Genomic DNA, 20,404 nt, shown 5'->3' with positions numbered 1-20,404 from the left:
GAATGAGAGCATCTTTTTCCAAATTCAGGATGCCAGCTTAGGAAAGCTATGCTCCTCAATCCCTAAGTACCAGCCTGTAATTTTATATAAATCCACCACCAACAGACATTAGACTAACAAAGGCACTTTTGTTTTTCCGAGGCTGGAGGGGTTATAATTTGCCATTCAGCCAGAGACCAACAAGTGCTTTGCATTTCACACTGTCCCGGAGGACCTCTGCTCATCAAAGGCTCATGATGGCTTCCTCCTCCTGGGCAGCCGCTAGGGATAATGAAGGAGCAGGAAGAGGTACCTACCTCCATCCAAGCTGCGCGACATGGTGTAACGTTTGCTGGATGAGCGTTCAAAGTAAGGGGCAGGGCGGTCTATCAACGCACTGGCCCGTCTGGTTTGGGCTTGTGTTCTTCCACTATAACGAAACTTGGAACCCAAGGTAAGGAATTTCTTTGGCGGTGCTTCTGGTAACAACAGTCTAGAGATATTAAAGAAAAAAACATCGGGAAGTTTGTTAAGCCAAATACTAAGAATGCTAACTTTCTACTCTGTTCTGAAAGGTAACGTGCTCTGCGTACTAAAGGTTCCACACCCAACATGCCATGCAATGAATCTTGTCTTATAAGAAAAAAATCAGTTCATACAGTGTATTTCAAGTGGTGTTGTCACAGAGGCTACAAGGAAAATGGCGGCTGAGTGGGACTAGACACACTTTAACATCCCGTGCAGTGGGAGAGTCTATGGTTCTGCAAACCCAGAGAGCAATTAAGTAGGTCATGTTGGTGAAGAACAGTGATGATCTGTGATTCTGCAGACACAGATCTGATGGCTTTAGGACCATTTTGAGCAAAGGAGTTCAGGGCATTGAGAAATTACTGAAATAGAAGAAATAGACTGGACATCTGAAGTGGACCGCCTATGAAAATAATGAAAAGCCACTAAAGATAGTAAAGGGGAGATGAGGCAGGTAAGTATAAGACAAGTTAAGGAAAATCTTTCAAATTTAGTTATAAGCTCTTTTAGGATTTATCAAGAAATCTGGTGGCAACAAAGCTGAAGGAATAGAAAGGCTACTGTTTCCACATTCTTCTTCCCAACAATCTTCTGCACTGTAAGTGATGCCAATTGTTCTCTTTCCTCCTTAGGGAAAAACCAAACTGGTCTCTACCCACCTGAAGAATGTATGGTGTTCTACACATACTTTCCATAAACGCTTGGCAGCTCGATGGTTTGGCAGCTTAAACCCAATGGTGCTTTCAAATTGTTCAAACTAAATTTAAAAAGACACACGGAAGGGCAGAGTGAAGTTTGGAATCGTAAATAACATACAAGCAAATAACAGACAAAATCAAAATACCACCCACAGGTTTTTTTCTTTACTCCTGAAATCAACTGCTCCATGCAGATTTCATACTACAAACATTCATCCATTAAGAAAAAGAATCTCCTATCGCCTTACAGTACTGCAGGTACAGATCACCACATTATGCATGCAGTAAACGTTCCATGTACAAGGATGAATCTTACAAAAATTAAATGCAAAAAAAGAAGGACGCTTGTGTTCCTTCCAGAGACCAATTTGTCCTGATCTAGTTTTTGAGCCTAATTTTCATGGTTTCTCAACGAAATCCTGACTTCACCTGGAATGGACAGACACGAATAAAATGTGTGTGGTTCACAGTGTTCTCAGGATGACATTTTCTCTGCATCTCGTCTGGAAATGTGCATATATCCTACGTATCTGATGACTTGGTATCAGATACTGCTGATTTCATTTGTGCATTAACATGTTAAATGCTAACAGCTGTCAATACAGTATACAGTTGGCCCTCAGTATCCAAGTGGGATTGGTTCCAAGACCCCCATGGATACCAAAATCCATGGATGCTCAAGCTCCTCATGCACAATTGCATAGTACATGTGTAATCACTCATGTAATCCTCTTGCATACTTTAAATCATCTCTAGATTATTTATACTATCTGATGCAATGTAAATGCTATGGAAATAGTAAAAAACAATGGAAATGCTATGGAAATAGTTGTCTGCATGCAGCAAATTCAAGTTTTGCTTTTTGGAACTTTCTGGAATTTTTTTTCCCCCACAGATGCAGAGCCCTGGGATACAGAGGGCTGGCTGTGTAAGATCAGAAGCCGAGAAAACACATTTTCCTATTTTTCAGCATCTATAGTTTCCATGATACTCCATCAGCCACCCGACTTTTCAAGGTGACATATCTGACTTTCTCAGTAATATATTTTAACATGATTATGGCAGACACTCGATAACGTTTTGTTTTCTGAAGACAGGATACATCAGGCCACCAGAGGGCAATCACCCTAAACAGTAAAGGCTTTCCAAAAGAGCACAAAACCTCCGGACCACTGCTGTGATCAACAGCAAAAGCACTTTATGTGGCAAACACCCAAGGGGAGGGGTTCTATGCAAGGCAGGTGCGCTCTAACCATGCTCGACTCTACTTCTAATGTGTTGAGGGGGGCTGGGCAGGGGAGACAGGGAGATACATCCCGGTGCTCTCAATGCAGTTGTCTTCCCCTGTTACTGTCCCTCTGATGCTCCTATGCAGCCGTGGTCGTGAAACTCACCACCGCCCAAGGGACCCGGGCAATCGACAAGCCAGGGGACCGTGGACTCGGACTCAAAGCATCCCGCCCGTATCCACCCTGCATCTCACGTGCACCACACGCTACGCTCGGGGGGTGGGGGGGGTCTAAGAAGCTGACTTCCTGCTGCAAGAAGCGGGGAAGAGTCTCTCGCTGCCCTCCTCCTCAGACGCACAAGGATGCGAGCCCGCCCAGCCCTTCCTGAATGTTTCTCTCTCTCTCTGCTTTGTACTCATTTCTTCCAACCTCTTCAGAGCCTTTGTGCCATTAATAATCATTCTCACTCATTCTTCTCAGGCTGTACATACGGTTGTAAAAAAAAAAAAAAAGGAGGGGTGGAAGGACAACGTTCTCTGAGGTTGCTTCTGCCGACCCGGGCTCCCGACATGCACGTCCCTGCCCGGCGTCAGGAAGGGAAGCCTCCGCCACCCCCTCCTCCCCTCACCGCAACCTGCCAGGGGCCCTGACTCCTTCCTGAACCAATGTCACAACGGGGCCTGACCGTCAAGCTCAATGCACTTAGTTCTCACCCCCAGCGCCTCCTCTGTGACGTCGGGCGCCGCTGGGTAACCTCGTCCCCGAATCTCCTCCCTTGTCGTCCACGACTGTGTCCCTTTCCCTCTCCGGCTGGTTTTCCTGAGCTGCCGATGCTCCTTTCCTGCCCTCCCCTCCCTCAGAAAGAGGTTTTGTTTTAGGGTCTTTTTCCCCTCCTCTAACTTCCCTTGTTCTTTAGTAATTTACTCCCTGCCCAAAGCTTTGCATAAAACGTGGAGGACTCTGTTCAAGTCCTATGCTTCTTACTACGCAAGAATCACCCCCAGAAATCTGTCCCCACAGGAATTTCAATGCTTTTTTTCCTGAGATTCTCCCCGATTTCTTACCTAATAACACCATTGCCATCGACTTCTCTCATGCAGACCCCAAACCTCTGATTCTCCTACACTCTTTTCCTGCCTTTTTTACCCTCCCCCTCCCTGTCTCCAGGACCTACTGCTTCTGCTCTGAAACCTCTCTCTCCATTTGCTCCTTCCAGCCTATTCCCACAGCCTCTGCCCTAGTTTAGATCTTACCACGTCACACTACCAAGTTGCTGCATTGCATTCCAAAATATCCACCTGGCATGTCACAGCCCAGTTACAAAGCTCCCATGGCTCCCTACGCTCTGCCAACGCCCTGGTCCGACGCTCCCTTCGACCTCTCCCAACACGATGCTCATCCCACGTCTACGCAATATTATCACATCTGAATCCTGATGCAATTCCACGTGTGCGGGTCTGTTTCTGTGCTGAACAGAAAGTCCCTATAGGACAGGAACGAGGTCGTAATTATCCTCTTATTTTCAAAGCCCAACAGTGCCTGGCAATAAACAGATGCTCACTTAACACATGTTTAATAAATCGAATATAAAAATGATTATAAGTCAATAAAAACTGTTAAAAAAAGTCGAATATAAATTGTTTATAAGTGTAACAGGCAATCTTTAGGAAATATAAAAAATGAATTTCAGGTATTTACATGAAAAGCTGGCAGATCATTTCGGTCTTCAAAGACAAGTTTGATTTTATATTTACATTACTTTATAGTCTAACTTTTAAAACTTTCTTGTATTGAGATGTAACTGACATGTAACATTATATTAGTTCAGATGTACAGCATGATTTGACACTTTTTTATTTTGTGAAATGACCACCATGATAAGGCTAGTTAATATCCATTACCACATGCAGTTCAGAATTCTTTTTCTATGAGGGGAACTTTTAAGATCTACTCTCTTAGCAACTTCAAACGTACAATACAGTATTATTAACTGTAGTCACCATGCTATGCATCACATCCCATACAGTCTGATTTTTTTAAACTAGCATTTCCCACCAGTGGAGAGGCTGATTTTGAAGACAGGAGAGAATTCTATATTGCACCAGGGATGTTCAGAAACATCAATGAGCTATAATCTTAGAGCTTTGGCAGCCTCCCTTATATTAACTAATTAGAAACTGCACGTATTCATTAATTATCTATTATGTAGACAAGAGCAGATATTCACTATGGACTATGTCACACCACTATAGAAGAAAAGTTGATCATGGATGCTTCTGCCTAAGGAGCAAGGATTAGTTAACAATTTTGATCCTTTCATTAGTCTCTCTGATTGAAAAAAAAAAAAGGGAGAGAAATAGTTCAGGCTGTGGAACACTTGCATAATTTACACCTGGCATCACTCGTTCTAATCTTCCTTGTACCTTGATGCTCATTGTGTCTAAGCTACTCCCTTTAGGGTGCTACCAGATTTGGAGGACAGAGAGGGGACGTGGAGACAGAGAAACAGGACAGACAGGAAGGAGTCTGTTCTTTACTCACAAAGAGGTTTAACAACTAGGAGTGTCTTTGATGCCACCACTTGAAAAATACAAAACATTACTCATGAATCTTGATTTTACATTAAAGTATGTCAAAAGGAAAACCTTTCAATTAATGTATGCAGTGGGGGAGAATTAGAACAAAACAATGAAACAGAGGAGAACGTTTTATTACCGTTTACTGGACAAACCCACAAGAGATTCCCTTAGGCACTTGGATGTGACTCCTTACATCCTGCCAGGGTCGCGACTTGGGAGCAGGTGACTTAGATTCTTCTTTGCTCTCAGGTAACTTTCCTCCCCATGTACATGCACATCGGGGTCTATTTACCTCTCCTGGCCGGATCTTAATGTAGAAGTTGTTCCGCTTGTACGAGATTTTCAGAACCTTCGGCCAGGCGAACCTGTTGATGCGCAGCCGGTCGCGATAAATCAGCAAACCGCTCGCACAAACTCCTAACATGATTTCGACTCCTTCGGAATCCTGGAAAACAGCAGTAACAAACTACGGGTGAGAATCTCCCCTATGCCATCTATGGCTGGACGGCCGGCCGGGTGCACTGGTCAAGCCTCTGTGTTAGAACCAATAACTGACCCCCTGCAGCTCTGATTTAAACATGAAAAGTGATGCAGCCATTTTTTCAAACAGCACCGCTAAGTAACAGCCTTTTGATGAAGACACATGTCACTACAGAGACTTGCTAGCGTGAGCTCCGCTTGGCCAGGTGTCCTGGACCCACCAGGGAAACACTGCGCACGGAGAAGGCCCGCCGGGCGCAGCAGGTCAGTGCCAGTTCCGGCTGGGAGCCTGGGCTCTCCTCCCTGAGGGCCGGGCGTGGCTCTGGCCACTTCACATATATTATTCACCATCCCCATGATTATTTTGAGATGGCCGCTGTTAATTATCCCCATTGTACAGACAAGAAAACTGAAGGCGACGTGTCCCAGGTGAGCACAAACGGCCTGGTTCCAGAGGCAGGACTTTGAACCAACATGTACACATACAGAGAAGCCTCGTCCTCTCCTACTGAGTGTTTTGGGACTTGTTCCTTTAAAAATAGCCTTTATTTTTTTTAATATCCCATTATTGTCAGAGTAAAATTTGAGTATCAAATAGTCTTTTTGAAATATGAGTGTACTCCTCAACAGGTCCCAAGACACACACACTGCCCAGTGGCACGTACCCTTAGTAATGGGGCTCATGTACACAAACACAGATGCAGTCTATAAATGCGCATACTTTCTAAACAAAACAAAACGGGTCCTGCTATGTCTGCAACCTGCTTTTGCTACCTGCACATTTCATCTGTCGCTCATTTCTTAGGGGTGAGTGATTAGAGGTCCCAGACGTCTTCAGAGATGTTCTACAAAGCTCACGAGACACGCCACAAGCAGTCTATGGCCCTGAGTGTTGTGATCGGGGGTAATCAGGGTAAAGTGAACCTCTGGGGCGGCTGAGTGGAGTGAAAACCAAGGACAGGAGGCAGGGCCATGTGAGGTGCGGTCCCTACTCCACCTCTCACTGGTTGTTGGAAGCAGGGGCACGTGGGGGCGAAGCTGAGGTCTCTGCCACATTCAGCGGCAGGGCTGTCCCCTCCCTGAGTCTCTGTTGCATCAGCAGAGGTGGGAGGGGAGCAGGGAAGAATTCAAACAGGGGATACTGACTCATTCGTGCCGGGCGAATTCACTTCCCAAACCCTGTCAGTGCAAAGCATGGGATGAACGTTTCCAGGATCGAAAACAGACATCTTGGTCCATCTCTGGGAAATGTAAGGTTACAAATACAATCTAATTGACTTAAAATGAAACATTCTTCCTTGGAAACGCATCACCCCATCAGACATGAAATTACAGAGTGGAAGTACTTGATGGCAGGATATTACAAGGTAATTAAGTTTGAGGAGATGGCAAAGACCAGGAACTGCCCACCATTTCTCAAGGGCTTTAACCTGAAAGACTTTAACCTGATGTTGGACGGAGCTGGCAGGATGGACCCTCAGGTCCAGCCCCCTTGCTCTCAGGACTGCACAGGTGAGCCCCCAGGCCACGGGCAGAACCGCCTGCAGGAGGGGGGCTGCTGGAGTGACTCCTCCTTGATTCGCTTTCTTTGTGATGAAGAGAGGACAGCAGTGCGGGAGACGCGCCTCTGGCCAAGGGAGGAAAAGGACATTTGCAACCTTTCCCACTATTATCTGTCTTCAATAATTTTTTTGTCAGTATTATGTAATCTATTCTAGCTCATTTCTTTTTAATGGAGGGACCGGGGATGAACCCAGGACCTCGTGCAAGCTAAGCACTCGTCCCACCACTGAGCTCTGCCCGCCCCACTATTATCTATTTTAAAATCACTCATTAGTGTCTTTGCATCACAAGAGAATGGAATCCCTCCACGGGAAAGACCAGGGAGGCTCCTTCGGGGCCTCCAACGCACACTCCTCTGTCTTGGCATCAGTGTTACCGCTGGCGCATGCCAAGCCAAGTGCCGAAGTGAACCCCCACTCCCCTCCCTTGTCCTGCAGCTCCCGCTGGTGGAGAGCGGGCTCTGCTCATCTTGGGAACCACACGGTCAGCACAGGGCCTGCCCGGCAGTGTTAAGCCATTATGTGTTTGTCGGAAGAAAAGGCAAATGGAGGAGGAAGATGGCAGGAATAAGTGAGGTTTAAAACTGGATGCGTGTTTGGCACAGCAGACAGGAAAAGGACACTGTGGATACCAAGGCTCTCCTGCAGCCCGCAGCAACGAGGCAGCCTGCTAGGTCTTTTGTACAGCCAGCCAGAGCCACAGTCCTCCTTGGTGACACATGGTTTCCTATCAACACACACAGTTCACGCGCCCTTCAGCAGGGATCTCTGAAGGAGCCCTGGAAAATCTCAGCCTGGCGTAGTCAAAATAAACGAGCGTCTGACTCGCTTAACTTAACACCACAGTTCCAGCTCTGCCGCCTGCCTCGTCTCCTGGTCCGTGGGACAGCCTCCGGTATGGATTTGTATCTACACTTCAGAATCTCACATGAAAGAAGTGGCTCTGGCAGAGCCTATTCAGAGTGACATTAAATGACAAACACGCAGAGACAGGCTTCCTATGGATGAAAAACAAAGCGTGAGGGATAGGGTTTCCACAAGGGACCTTCATCTAAGACGGGTGTTCATCTTTCTACAGAGCCCGTGGAGTCCAAGATCACCATTCAGAATTTCCAGATAGGTCCTAAAGCTCGGCGCCTTCCACACCATCAGGCGAGACAAGCGTCTCACTTATAACTGGAAATTCGCTCTGATTTAATTCAGTAAAATGTCCTTCTTGCTATGACTGAGGGCGGCTCCGTGAGTAAATGGAGTCCAGAACCAAATCGCCCGTTACACTCAGTAGTCGGATGAAATCCTGTACCAGGCCGCACTGGCACCTCCTTAATTCCCTTTCTTTTTTAATTGGCAGAATTTCAGATCACATTATGGGATGAAAAAGCAGCCCTCCATTTTAACTTGGCGGCTGCAGCCACGTTACATGATTTCGTTTTTACCTACAGGAACGCGGATCCGTCCCGAGTTCCCCGAGTTCCTGTTCTCCTCAATGGAGGCCCTAGTATTTCATTTATTTATTTTTCCCAGAGCAGTGAGTGAGTCACTGTGTGTCATGTAACGACAAACAGCTTTGGATTCACTCAAATTTCCAGGCTTCCGTCACTTCCTTCTCGTTTCCTTATCTTCTAGCCACGTGGGGAAAAACTCTAAGAGGAAAACAGTCGGAGTGCGTGTCCTTATTCGCTTTTTAGATCCTCACCCACCTTACAGCTGGCATCCACCGTAAAGCATTTTATCTGAGTGCAAAGGCAGTGAAAATGTAGAATAATTAACCAGCAAGTAAACAGAGCTACACCTGCTGCTGGAATCGCACACAGACGTCCAGGGGCTCGGGCTTCACACACTCGCGCGTTCCCGGGGGAAGCTCCGGCTGGGTCTCATCTCTCGTGATGCACAAAATGACCCAACAGACCTGTGTTCCATAACCAGTCAGACCTAAGTTCATTTGACCCTCGCCATTCTCTTGACCAAACTCATGGTGGGTCAGTCAGCTTCCCCAAAGCCAACCGGGCAGCGGCTCCACCTGCAGCATCAACAGACCCTGCAGATCACGGACAGCCGCCCTCCCCCCGCCCAGGGTCCCCATGGAGGCTGAGATGTTTGCCTGGACAGAGCCGGCTGAAGCCCCCTTCATTTCCTGGCCCCAAGCCTGACCGTGGAAGACACTCGCTGGCCTGGGAGCCTGTTAACTGCATGTTCCCCGGGGTCCCGACCATGCGATTGTGACCACTGTGTCCCTCCGAAGTAAAGGCACCTTCCCACACAAGAACGACGGCGCCCTGTCTGCCCTGATCAGAAGAATGTGCCCCGAGCTTCAAATCACTGATCTTTCCAACCCTCCTGAAGTACAGAACCCACCCCTAAGACCCTAACAAATTCCTTCTGTTTAGTGATAAATGTTTTCAGGGAAGCTTGCCTGCATGTCCACAGTGCTTGTAGTCAAGCTGTTCAAAGGACAGCTTAACGGTCCACACGCTCACTCTCCCAAGGTGGAAAAACAGAGATTCTGGAAGCAGGACACGGAGTAAAGGCTGCCGATGTGATCCTGCATTCTCACCGCCTTACCACTCCTATAGTCCGGGTCCAACCGCTCTCTCCCTGAGACTCTGAAGCCAAGACACAGCCTCAACGAGTCACCCATCCACCAAGCCATCTTAGCCTGGCTGGTTGATTTCAACTGAACTTCAGAATAGCAATCTTATTTCAAAGAACTGATTATGTGTCATGGTGCCTAAACTTCGGAGAGAGAGTTTTTTAAATTTAACTTGCGTTTCCCGAGTGCCCGGTGGGTGTCCAGAGCAGAGGCACCAACAGTACTTGGCACGTAACATTTGTGACAACTGGGTCTTGGACACTCAAACAAAATGAGACAGAGAAGTCAGGAGTTTAAGCACAGCATACCTTGGCATGATGTAAATCCACCCCATACATGGAGAGTTTTTTGGCGTTTTCCAGAAAATGCATCTCTGCCTCTGCCGGCGTCATCCCTCTGATGAGAAAAAATAAAAGGTAAGACACTGATGCTTTTCTTGGACCTGGAGGGGCTGTAAAGTTTCCCGCTTAGCTCTCCTGCTAATAAGCAAGTTTGCTCAGAGACCCCAAGGATTTGCGCTTTGAGGGGGATGCAGGGGTGGGGGGCTGGAGAGTAACAGGAAAAACGGCTTTTAAAGGCAACATCACAAAGGGACGCCCTGAGCGAGAGCGTAACCACCCGGAGCTGCAGTCTGTCCCTAATGCACAGACGTCAGTCCCGGGAAAGGCAGGCGGGGCGGGGGCCGCTACCCCGCCGGGCACAGCTTCAGCGGGGCTCCGGCTCTGACCTGTGGCTCTTGTGCAGCTCGATCACTTTGTCCTCCAGCTCCTTCGTGTGGTTCGGCGCGAAGTGGAACTCGCTGATGTAGTCGCTCCCGCACTCCTCCGGGTCGTAGTCGCCCAGCTCTGACTGCACCGTGTAGGAGCCCAGCAGGGCGAGGGTGACGAAGGAGCAGGGCAGCCTTCCGGACACGATGTCGTCCCGCAGCTGCAAGCAGAGGTAGTACCTTCCGGGCGCCAAGAGCACGGAGCGGGAAGCGGGGTCAGGACGCGTGAGAAGGCGCCTGCCCGGCACCAAGGGTGCCGCAAGCTCCGCCTCCCCGCGGGGCAACCCCTGGGACACCTTTCCCGGCATCTATCTTTGGATCTAGATTCACGGGGAAGACACGGGACTACAAAGTATAATATCTAGAGGTGAGTTAATGTTCACAGTAGTTTTACTGACCAAGCACAGAGTAAAAGAAACCTAAACACATATTCCTCTAACATTAAGACATTATTTAAAGTCAAACAAAATCTCTGGTGGAGGGAATCATAATATAAAAATGGTGCTCTTAAATATAATTCTTAGGCCCCAACTAGCCTAAAGGAAGTCTCCTTCGGATGTCCAGATGCACGTCCTGCCGCGGGACCAAGGCGTGTTTCAGGTAACGCACCGGCTGCACCGCCGTGAACGCTGCTTGCCTTCCTGCATTCCGGGTGACCTGGTCTCTTTATAATAATGAACTTTCTCCTGTTCAAGTTCTCATTGCTTTATTTAGATAACTTCCTAGACTTGAAAGGATCTGAAGACTAACTTTGGAGAATGACTGCCTTAAAATCTGAGTACCTCATTGCTGTAAGTAAACAGTTTTAAATTGGGGGAATATAAAACATTTTCCCTATAATTTTGCCAATATCACACAAATATCGCCATTAACAGCTGACTTTTATCTTCTCTCTTATTCTGCTTCTAAGGGTTACAGATGTAATACTAACTCAGAAGTCTCCAAGGTAGGTGTGAACACTGATGCGTCTTAGTAATACTCTGCATGGCCCAGGATCTAAGTATAACAATAACATACACTTGGGACCTTTCATATAAGAAGTGAACTGTTCATCTGTTGAAGCAGAGAATAAAGTCTTAAAGCCCCTTCTAAATATGGGGCCTCGTAATTTTAAGCTGATAATACAAGCATCCAGATACAAAAACTTCTACACACTTCACAGGCTCTACAAACATGACACTAATCGAAAGGCGCTGGATTCCGAACCCAGGCACTGACAGGCTCTCTACGGTGAATTAGCCACTATTAAATTGTTCCTCAACGTGACTAAGAAGTATCTTTGAATGAGAAGTTACAAATTGCATTTATATTTAATGCAAATGTAAAGGAAAAAAACTAGCTTTCACCCTTCTCCTAACATGTCTGCTGAAACTATTTTTAATCACAGCAAGTGATTGAATTGAAGCTTTTTGAGTTATTTCTCTCTCTTGAAAAGCCTGCCAATGAAGGACGTCAGGCCACACTGCACAAGGTCGCTCTGACTGGCTGTCAACTCGCTCCCAAACCCAGTGAGAAAACCAGGGCTTCCCAAGGAGGAAGCACTGGAAGAGGCCCAGGAGGACACGCAGCGAACCCAGGACAGCCCTGATGCTTGGTCATCACGCCAGAACGCAAGGTTCCTTTCCTGTTGTCTTTTTCCCCCAAAATGAGTTAACCATTTTGCTTGCATACATAGGTCATGGAAGGTAAACTATTCAACGAGTACGTGCTCATGTGTATGAGTGTGTGTGCGTGCATGCATGTGTGCTTTTTTAAAACAGCTATCACCTATCAGATTGGTTATATAAAGGGCATAAGCATCCGAAGACACGTTTTCACTGTAAGTTTTAAAGCAGGAGCACTAAGAATGGCTGTAGCCCTTAAGGCTGAATCCCAGCCAGCCTGGCGGTGGTGGGTGGACAACACCCCTCAGTTCTGCTGATGCTCAGTTTCCCACCAGGGTCAGGCAGAGGGAAGTGTCAGCTCACCACCGAGTCAACTGCGAACACACATGATCTGGCAAATCTTCCCTTCAGATGCTTGCTCTTACCCAGTTGCCTCTTGTTTGCCACCTCAGCCTGGGTGACTGATGGTAAGGTTCCCAGCGGTAAGCACGCTCTTCTCGGGAGAATTTAAGAGAAGCACGACCCCCCGATATGCCTGCCTTGTTCAGGGCCAACTGTCAAATACCTGGTGATATCTTCAGAGAGCTGGGCGGGGTCTGGCGGGTAAAACTTCACACTGAATGAAAAGTGCCAAGCACCACCTACAGAGAGGAGAGGAAAGTTAGAATAAATACTTGGACGTTCCCTTTACACTTACTTTACTAACCGACAGCTGGAACTGCCCTAGCTTCTGACACAAACGCAGGCGACCTTTAAAAATTTTTTTTATTAATTGAAGTGTAGTCGATTCACAATGTTGTGTTGGTCTCTGGTGTGCAGCCCATTGACTCAGTTACATACACACATAGGTATATATTCTTTTCCATTAAGGTTACTACAAGGTACTGAATACAGTTCCCTGTGCTATGCAGCACTTTTCATCATCAACAGAAAAGGACGTCTCCCTTCAATGAGACCCACAGGTAGGTGTGAAAGTTGATCTAGTTTCTCCGCTTTTCTGCAGTCAAATCCTCCTCACTAGCAAGGAAATTGACTGGGCTTCCTCCCTTTCCCAGGGACGGAGGAAAGCCTTGGGAAGATGGAAAGAAGTGAATGATACGGACAATCCTCAATCACACGAGTCTGGAGATCATCAGAATCCACTGCTCTGAAGTTCTGGGACGCGCACATGCCGACACCACAGACGTGATCCCACTGCCTCTGTCCTGCTGGCTTTGTTATTACAGGTCAAATCCCATAATAAGGCATGTCAAGGGACTGTTCAAGATATTTTTATTTTATGGGAAAGGTTTGCTGTCATATTAAGAAATGAGCTGCTCTATGGGCTTCGGAAAGTTCTTACTTGGGGAAACTTTTTTTTAATTAAAATATAGTCAGTTTACAATGTTAATTTCTGGTGTACAGCATAGTGATTCGTTTTTTTTTTTAATTGAGTTATAGTCAGTTTACAATGTGTCAATTTCTGGTGTAGAGCACACTTTTTCAGCCATACATGAGTACACATGTATTCATTTTCACATTCTTTTTCACCATGAGCTACCACAAGATCTGGCATGTATTTCCCTGTGTTACACAGTGATCCGTTTATATATATATATATATATATATATATATATATATATATATATAAACTACCTCGTCTGGCAGGGACAGCAGCCGCAGTCCTTCTAAAGGACATGTTGTAGGACCAGGCATTACTGGAGGCTTAATGCTATTTCTAAACCACTCAGAGAATATTTCTGAAACCTGGGCTCTAAGAATTGTAAGGCATAAAATATTTGCCCATCAAATATATTTCTAGTGATTGTTTTCCTCACTGGTCTCCAAAGAGTCCTTTTGTTATTCTAAAAATAGTCCGATTTGTTTTTATTTTCCTCTTGACTCCGAGCTACTTCCTGCTAAAACAGAATTGCTGGCCGACGGTGAGGTTCATAATGAGAGCTGGCTTCCCCCCAAGCAAGTGGAATTAAAACTAATGGATTAGTTATGGGAAGTGGATTTATTGCCCTTTATAATTTTTATCCACTTCAAAGTGAATCCAATGAACAGTTCAGCAACGTAATTAAACCACCTTATCATAAATTCGGGTAAATACTCTAAGTTGGAGACTAAGACGTAATGAAAGTAGAAGAAAGATATTTCAGTGCAAAAATCCTCATTACAGGAAAGTGAGTTTCAAACGACAGTGGGCCTCAGGCAGCGTCTGAGGTGCCGGTTAAAAATGCCAACTCCGAGGCTCCACCCAGAGGCCGTACCCCAAAGATCTGCAACATGGCCCAGGAATTCGTGGCTTCCCCTGAGGTTCTAATAGAGTGGGGCTTGGGGGGCCACGCTTAGAAAAATCACGGATCCTAAGGAATCCACTTTCCTCAGGTTATAACCCAAACAATCAGAAGGTTTTGCAGGACATGATTTTGCAGGGAAAGTTTAAGGAAAATGCAATCTACACCATAGTCAAGAAAAAAAAAAATCCAGTTAAATGAGGCATAAAACTTGAAATGAATGAGAGTCAGATTAAAGCTGAAATACGTAGCCCCATGAAGAGTTTGCTGAAAACCAACCACCGGGAGGATGTGGTGATGCCAAAAAGAGGCCTGCCAGCCCGTGTCTGCTCAGATGACGGCCCTGCTTAGAGACAAGAAATGAAGCAGCCTGCCTGTGCACAATGCCGTTCCGCAATGCCGATGTCGGATTTTAAGTGACACATTTATAATAAACAGAAAATTGTCAACCTGAAGAGAATTCATTCTTTTATTTATTTATTTTTATTTTTTATTTATATATATATATTTGGGTGGGGAGATAATTGGGTCTATTTATTTATTTTTAGAGGAGGTACTCGGGACTGAGCCCAGGACCTCGTGCATGCTAAGCATGTGCTCTACCACTGAGCTATACCCTTCCGCCCGAGAATTCATTCTCATGAAAAAAATTCTACCTTTGGTCTTTTATGCCTGCCAAATCTTAAAATTTCTTAATATACTACAATTAGAGCATAAATTACTATAGGTCATCTATTTTCTTCCCAAATTTCCACGTATCTATATATGCATAACTGTTTTCAAACAAAAACGATTTATTTCTCTCACTAACATCTGACTAATGGGAGCCGAGACATGCTTATTCCACTCACCCTATTTAATAGCTACCTAGAATTTCAAGGTACAGCTATTTCATGATTGATGTAATCATTTCTTTATAAACGGATATTTGAGTTGCTTCCAGTTTACTGTTACTGCAAATGGTGTCATCGTGAGCACATGTACACATACGCACAATTTCCCTCTTGCACATACATAGTTACATTTCTACAAGTAAAAATTAACAGTCAGAAATAAACACATTTTTCATTTTAATAAACACACAAAGTGACTAAAAGGGTTATGTTTCTACCAATTGTGCACAAAATTGTCAATGCAGGGTATTACTAACTTTTACAAATTTTTGCTAATCTGAGTAGATGAAAAAAATGTCTGATTTTAATTTGCATTTAATTATTAGTAAGACTTAGCACCTTTTGTGTAAAATGATTATAAATCAATAAAAAATGTTAAAAAAACTGTATAGCACAGGGAAATATACACAAAATGTTATGATAACTCACAGAGAAAAAAATGTGACAATGAGTGTGTATATGTCCATGAATAACTGAAAAATTGTGCTGAACACTGGAATTTGACACAACATTGTAAAATGATTATAAATCAATAAAAAATGTTACAAAAAAAAAAAAGACTTAGCACCTTTTGTATTACTTACTAGTTACTCATGTTTCAGTTTTGTGGGCCATTCATGTATTTAGTTTGTCCATTAGGAAATACATATTTCTTTACTTCTGGAGGGGAGATTAGATTTATTCTATTTATTCTATTTATTCATATTTGGAGGAGGTACTGGGGATTGAGCCCAGGACCCTGTGTACGCCAAGCTGCGCTGCCACTTGAGCTACTACACCCTCCCCTCAAGAAATACGCATTTCTTATTTTGCCTTTAGGGGCCAAGAAAATAAGATGTTACAAGACAGTAAACTTCAGTCTGACCTGTTATTCCATTTCTAAACTATTCAGTGACTATTACTTTTAGCTTGACTGCTTGCCTGTGGCAGCTGGAATTAATATGACATTAATAATTAAGTTTGGAACTTTTAAATGACTGTCAACTGGAGCATCGCTTGATTAAACCAGATTTCACAGCTGTGTACAGGCAAGGAACGAGGTCAAATGTCATGTGATTTTTATCCTTGAGTTGTGATAATTAATACTGGGTATCTGAGTTAGGACCAACCTGCCAAAGATAAAATTTGAGATCTTAATCTCTGTCTTTCAAAACAGTGTGTTCACACCAGCCATGTGGGAACGGGCTGTCAATTCAGACAGCTCCACTCTCGGAAAATCTTCACATTTCCACACAGAATAACCCAAAAGAACTTACTCCGTATCTGTTTTTTAATTTCCTTAGCAGGATCCAACCAATTCTGAAAAAGAAACGAGAGTTTGAACATGAATCAGAGAAGAATAAAGATGACTCAATGCCGATCAGGGAGCCACACGGACTAAAGCTATTTGAGAGGGCGGGGTTGCCGAGGGCCTCCAAGCAGGGTCCTTCCACACATCTGCTGCCCCCTTCACTAGCCCCGCGAGGGCCCAGGCACCGTCTAACGAGAAGATGTGCGCATGCACAAGTCAGGCCTGACAAATTTCTTTTCTTCTACAACCACTGCCCCCAGGGATTCAAGCTGGCACACAGAGGAGAAAATTGCTGGATCCTAGGTTCAAACAAATTACGAGAACAAACTAAAGACAGTCATCCCTCGGTGACTGCAGGGGCTGGTTCCACGGCCCCGGAGGACACTGAAATCTGAAGATGCTCAAGTCTCTTTTATAAAATGGTGCAGTACTTGTCTGTAACCTACACAATCCCTCCGTATACTTGAAATGGTCTCTGGATTAATATATAACACCTAATACAGTGTAAATAGTTGCCGAGGCATTGACCAAGTTTTGCTTTTTGGAACTTTCCAGGATTTTTTGGAGGGGGGAGTATTTCTCATCTGCTGTTGGCTAAGTCCACAGAGGTGGAATCTGAGAATATGGAGCGCTGACTGCACATGCAACCTGACCACAGATGTCCGAGCCATTCAGCCCCATATAGTGACTTCTGTGATTACAGATTTTTTCGGCACCTACTTAGAAAACTTTCCTTAACAAACGAACACTTGTTTGAGACTTATGATCCTCCTCATCAGAACACTCGGTGTTTCACAATGAAGTCAGACACCACCCGGTGAATCCAGGAGATGTGAGAATGGCTCACTGCACATCAACAAAACAAACAACACCCCCGCGCACCATTTCTGTGACTCCGTTTCCAGTCTTAAGACAATGGAAACAGTTTCTTCTTTATTTTTCAGGTAATTGTGATAATTAGTAAAGTCTCTGAAAGAGATTGCATTACTCAGGTGTCTGAGTCTGGAGGGTATTACATTAAACGCCGACTGAATACATCAGACAACCACCAGGACATGAGCCGTCTCATATTTTGATTCGGCAAGTACGTGAAAGCAGGCTGAGAGGACCTAACAGTAACATGGCATCTGGTGAACATGTTTTCTGTGTAAGTCGCAACATACTTGATTTTCATTGGCTCAAATCCACTGAAACAGATCATCCTCCCGAAAGCACCATATATAATGCTTTTCTGGAACCATAAATAACTCAAGCATGAAAACCAGAAACATGACTTACTGTTTCCAAAATACTCAAGATGAAAGGAAGCTGTCAGTCAATTCCCTCATGAAGAAACAAGGTGAGGAACAGCAGCATTTAGGGCCTCTGAGCAGCGAACGTGAGAGTGTGAGGGGAGGCGGAGGAAGCGATTTACCAACTGAGCCCTAGCTCATCGCTCGCGGTGAAGAGCAGCCGTCGCAGGCTGCAGTGCTTTTAAGCACTCACCTTCTGATTCTCAGCATCTCGGTATGTAAGCCCGAAGTAGTCTTTTTCTAGCAAATTCAGATGTTCACATACTTTATCAAACAGCACTTGGCCTCTGGAGCGTTTCTATGGAAAACAAAACAAACACAAGTCAGTGAGTGTACACACACACAACAAAGGTTCTCTCAATGGCCATGAATAAAAATGGGCCAAATTTCAAATACTGCTTGCTGTAACTGTTCAGTAAGTGGCAAGCGGTGCGACCACATCGCATCTCCTCTTTAACCAGAAACGAGGCTCAACACAGTGGACCTAACCCTACAAAGACCAGCTCCTACAAACAAACAGCAAACCCCAGTCACTCCTGCCAGCGCGTGAGCACAGGCGACCTGCGGATGGCTTCTAAACGGAAGTAGCTGGGAAAGTGATGTGGTGCTTGGAAGCCTCAAGTATCTTCTGAAAGATAAAAATCCTGACACTCAGAGCATTAAAGGACCCACAACGGCTGTGTTTCAAAATATCCAAACTCACTCCCCAGCATGGTCAGATTCTGAGCCTAGAAGAACTGGCCCCATTCCTTGCTTCAGACAGAACTTCCCTTAAAACTTTACATCCCAGACCTTACTTAGAAATTCTAGTTATGGCTCTGTTTCTAAAGCTCATTAAACTTTATTCATTTATTATTTTTTCCCCTGCCACAAATTTCAATTTTGTTATCACAGTGTTCAACTTTCTTTTAAAATTTTTTTAGAGAAAATCCTTCTCACTAAACATAACAAAAACGTTCATTAAGTTGAAAGATTTTAGTTATTTCTGATATCATTAATTTTTTTAATGTACAGTGATGTAGCTGTGCATTAAAAAATAAATTATTTTAAAATATAATTTAAAAATTATAAATCTAAGATGGAGATACACGTGTTGTACTTTTGGTCATAAAGCAGTCAGTTGGAGAAAGAAAAAAGGCAGTCATCTGGGGAAAAAAAATCCATCGGCTTAATTTATGGTGATACACAGAGTCGTATTTTCATTTAAACCTTCAAAGGCCTTTCAGCTTGGCCTTGGAGTCTGAGATGGATTAACTGGCAACAATTAAGCTAAACTATTTTCTGTTTGTGCAGTACCAGCATTTCACATCTCATACATTAAGCATATTTGTCTTTAAGATTTAATGTAATACCGGAAATATGAAAACCGATAAACAACGAGCAGCCAAGTGAGTAAGTATCTGGAGGATCCGGAAGTGGTACTTTCTGTGTAACTGTGATTATATTGGAAATTAATTCGTCCCCTCAAGCGCAACTCTTCAGGAAAAAAGATACATTTATGATAGAAACATGAAGCCTGGATTGTATCAATGGTGTAATTGAAAAAAGTTTAATAACGTATGAAAACACACTGCATGTTAGCAAAACTACATACCAGTGCTCCATGGGTATGACTAAGCCTCGTGACAATGAAATGCTGCTCGCTGCCTTAAACGCTTTATTTGTAAGTAACTGCATATTACTTCTGAATGATGCCCCACAGATTACAACGTTTTCACACAAAAAAGGTCGGTTCCTCCAATGTCTCCATTGGTATTACCTCCACTTGAGAGGTAAGGACACAGAGGTTCAGAGACGTTAGACGGGGGAGGCAGTCTTGTGCACTGGCTGTGACGGTGGCTTTAGCAGACAAACCTGGGCTGCATCTTCACGAGGGCCCCGCAGCTGTGCGCACCTCTCTGCTTTCCCTCTTGAGACCGTCTACTTCTTTGGAGTGGTTGGCATTAATATAAAGTATTCAAACTCGGTCCAGCGACGGCACATAGCAGGCATCCCACAGATGTCAGCTACTATGGCCCAAGTGAAGGACAAATGGCAGAACACATGACACAGACCTCAGGATGCACCTCTGCTGTCGGAGCACACGCAGGTCCTCGTGGTGCCAATCAGCATCCTTGGTGTTAACCTGCCAGCTCTTTCTTTAGTTATTAATGATCTGTTCACTGCCTAATGGCTTTAACTAGACCACAACACACACACACAAATACACATCAGTGTCTGGACGAGTATTTCCTCAATGAGTAAAAACAAAACAAAACAAATGCAAATAAGTAAGCTTTCCTCTGCAAAGCCTTCTCTGTCCTCTGGCCCAGCAGACCACAGCCAGGCCCCGGTGCAGGAATTATTCTGATGCTCTGCAGGCTGCCTTGGGCTTTAATGAGCTGTCTTCTGACGGCTGTGTTCTTGCTTTTGTCTAACAGGTGGAAGGATGAGCTCAGCACAGACCACTGTGCTAACTAGTTCTTCAGTTTCTGGCTTCTCACAATTTGATTTCTGTCCATGACTCACAGCTCTCTCTTGAGTAGACCAGGCTTTTTCTGATGATTTTAAACATATCTGAAGTCTAGAAACGGTTCTTAAGACAATTACATGGTGGTCCATTCTTCATACTGAAGGGGTTTTTTTGGTTTG

General features: G+C 44.7%; 1 protein-coding gene across 15 annotated transcripts in view; it reads right to left on the bottom strand.

Moving 5' to 3' along the window:
- LOC105071417 (band 4.1-like protein 3) overlaps positions 1–20,404 on the bottom strand; it is a 190,102-nt gene that overhangs the window by 27,689 nt on the left and 142,009 nt on the right. For all 15 annotated transcript variants that reach the window (XM_074352480.1, XM_074352481.1, XM_074352472.1 and 12 more), the window contains 8 exons: positions 17,967–18,071; positions 16,447–16,489; positions 12,581–12,656; positions 10,373–10,591; positions 9,954–10,041; positions 5,306–5,458; positions 1,167–1,264; positions 297–472 (listed from right to left, as the gene is read on the bottom strand). In XM_074352480.1, coding sequence (XP_074208581.1) covers positions 297–472; positions 1,167–1,264; positions 5,306–5,458; positions 9,954–10,041; positions 10,373–10,591; positions 12,581–12,656; positions 16,447–16,489; positions 17,967–18,071 — 958 coding nt within the window. The remainder of the gene's footprint in view (positions 1–296; positions 473–1,166; positions 1,265–5,305; positions 5,459–9,953; positions 10,042–10,372; positions 10,592–12,580; positions 12,657–16,446; positions 16,490–17,966; positions 18,072–20,404) is intronic.

Source organism: Camelus bactrianus, chromosome 24 (genome assembly GCF_048773025.1).
Source record: "Camelus bactrianus isolate YW-2024 breed Bactrian camel chromosome 24, ASM4877302v1, whole genome shotgun sequence".
Classification (NCBI taxonomy): domain Eukaryota; kingdom Metazoa; phylum Chordata; class Mammalia; order Artiodactyla; family Camelidae; genus Camelus; species Camelus bactrianus.
Note: the sequence above shows the minus strand (reverse complement) of the source record. Positions and strands in the feature narration are given on the sequence as shown.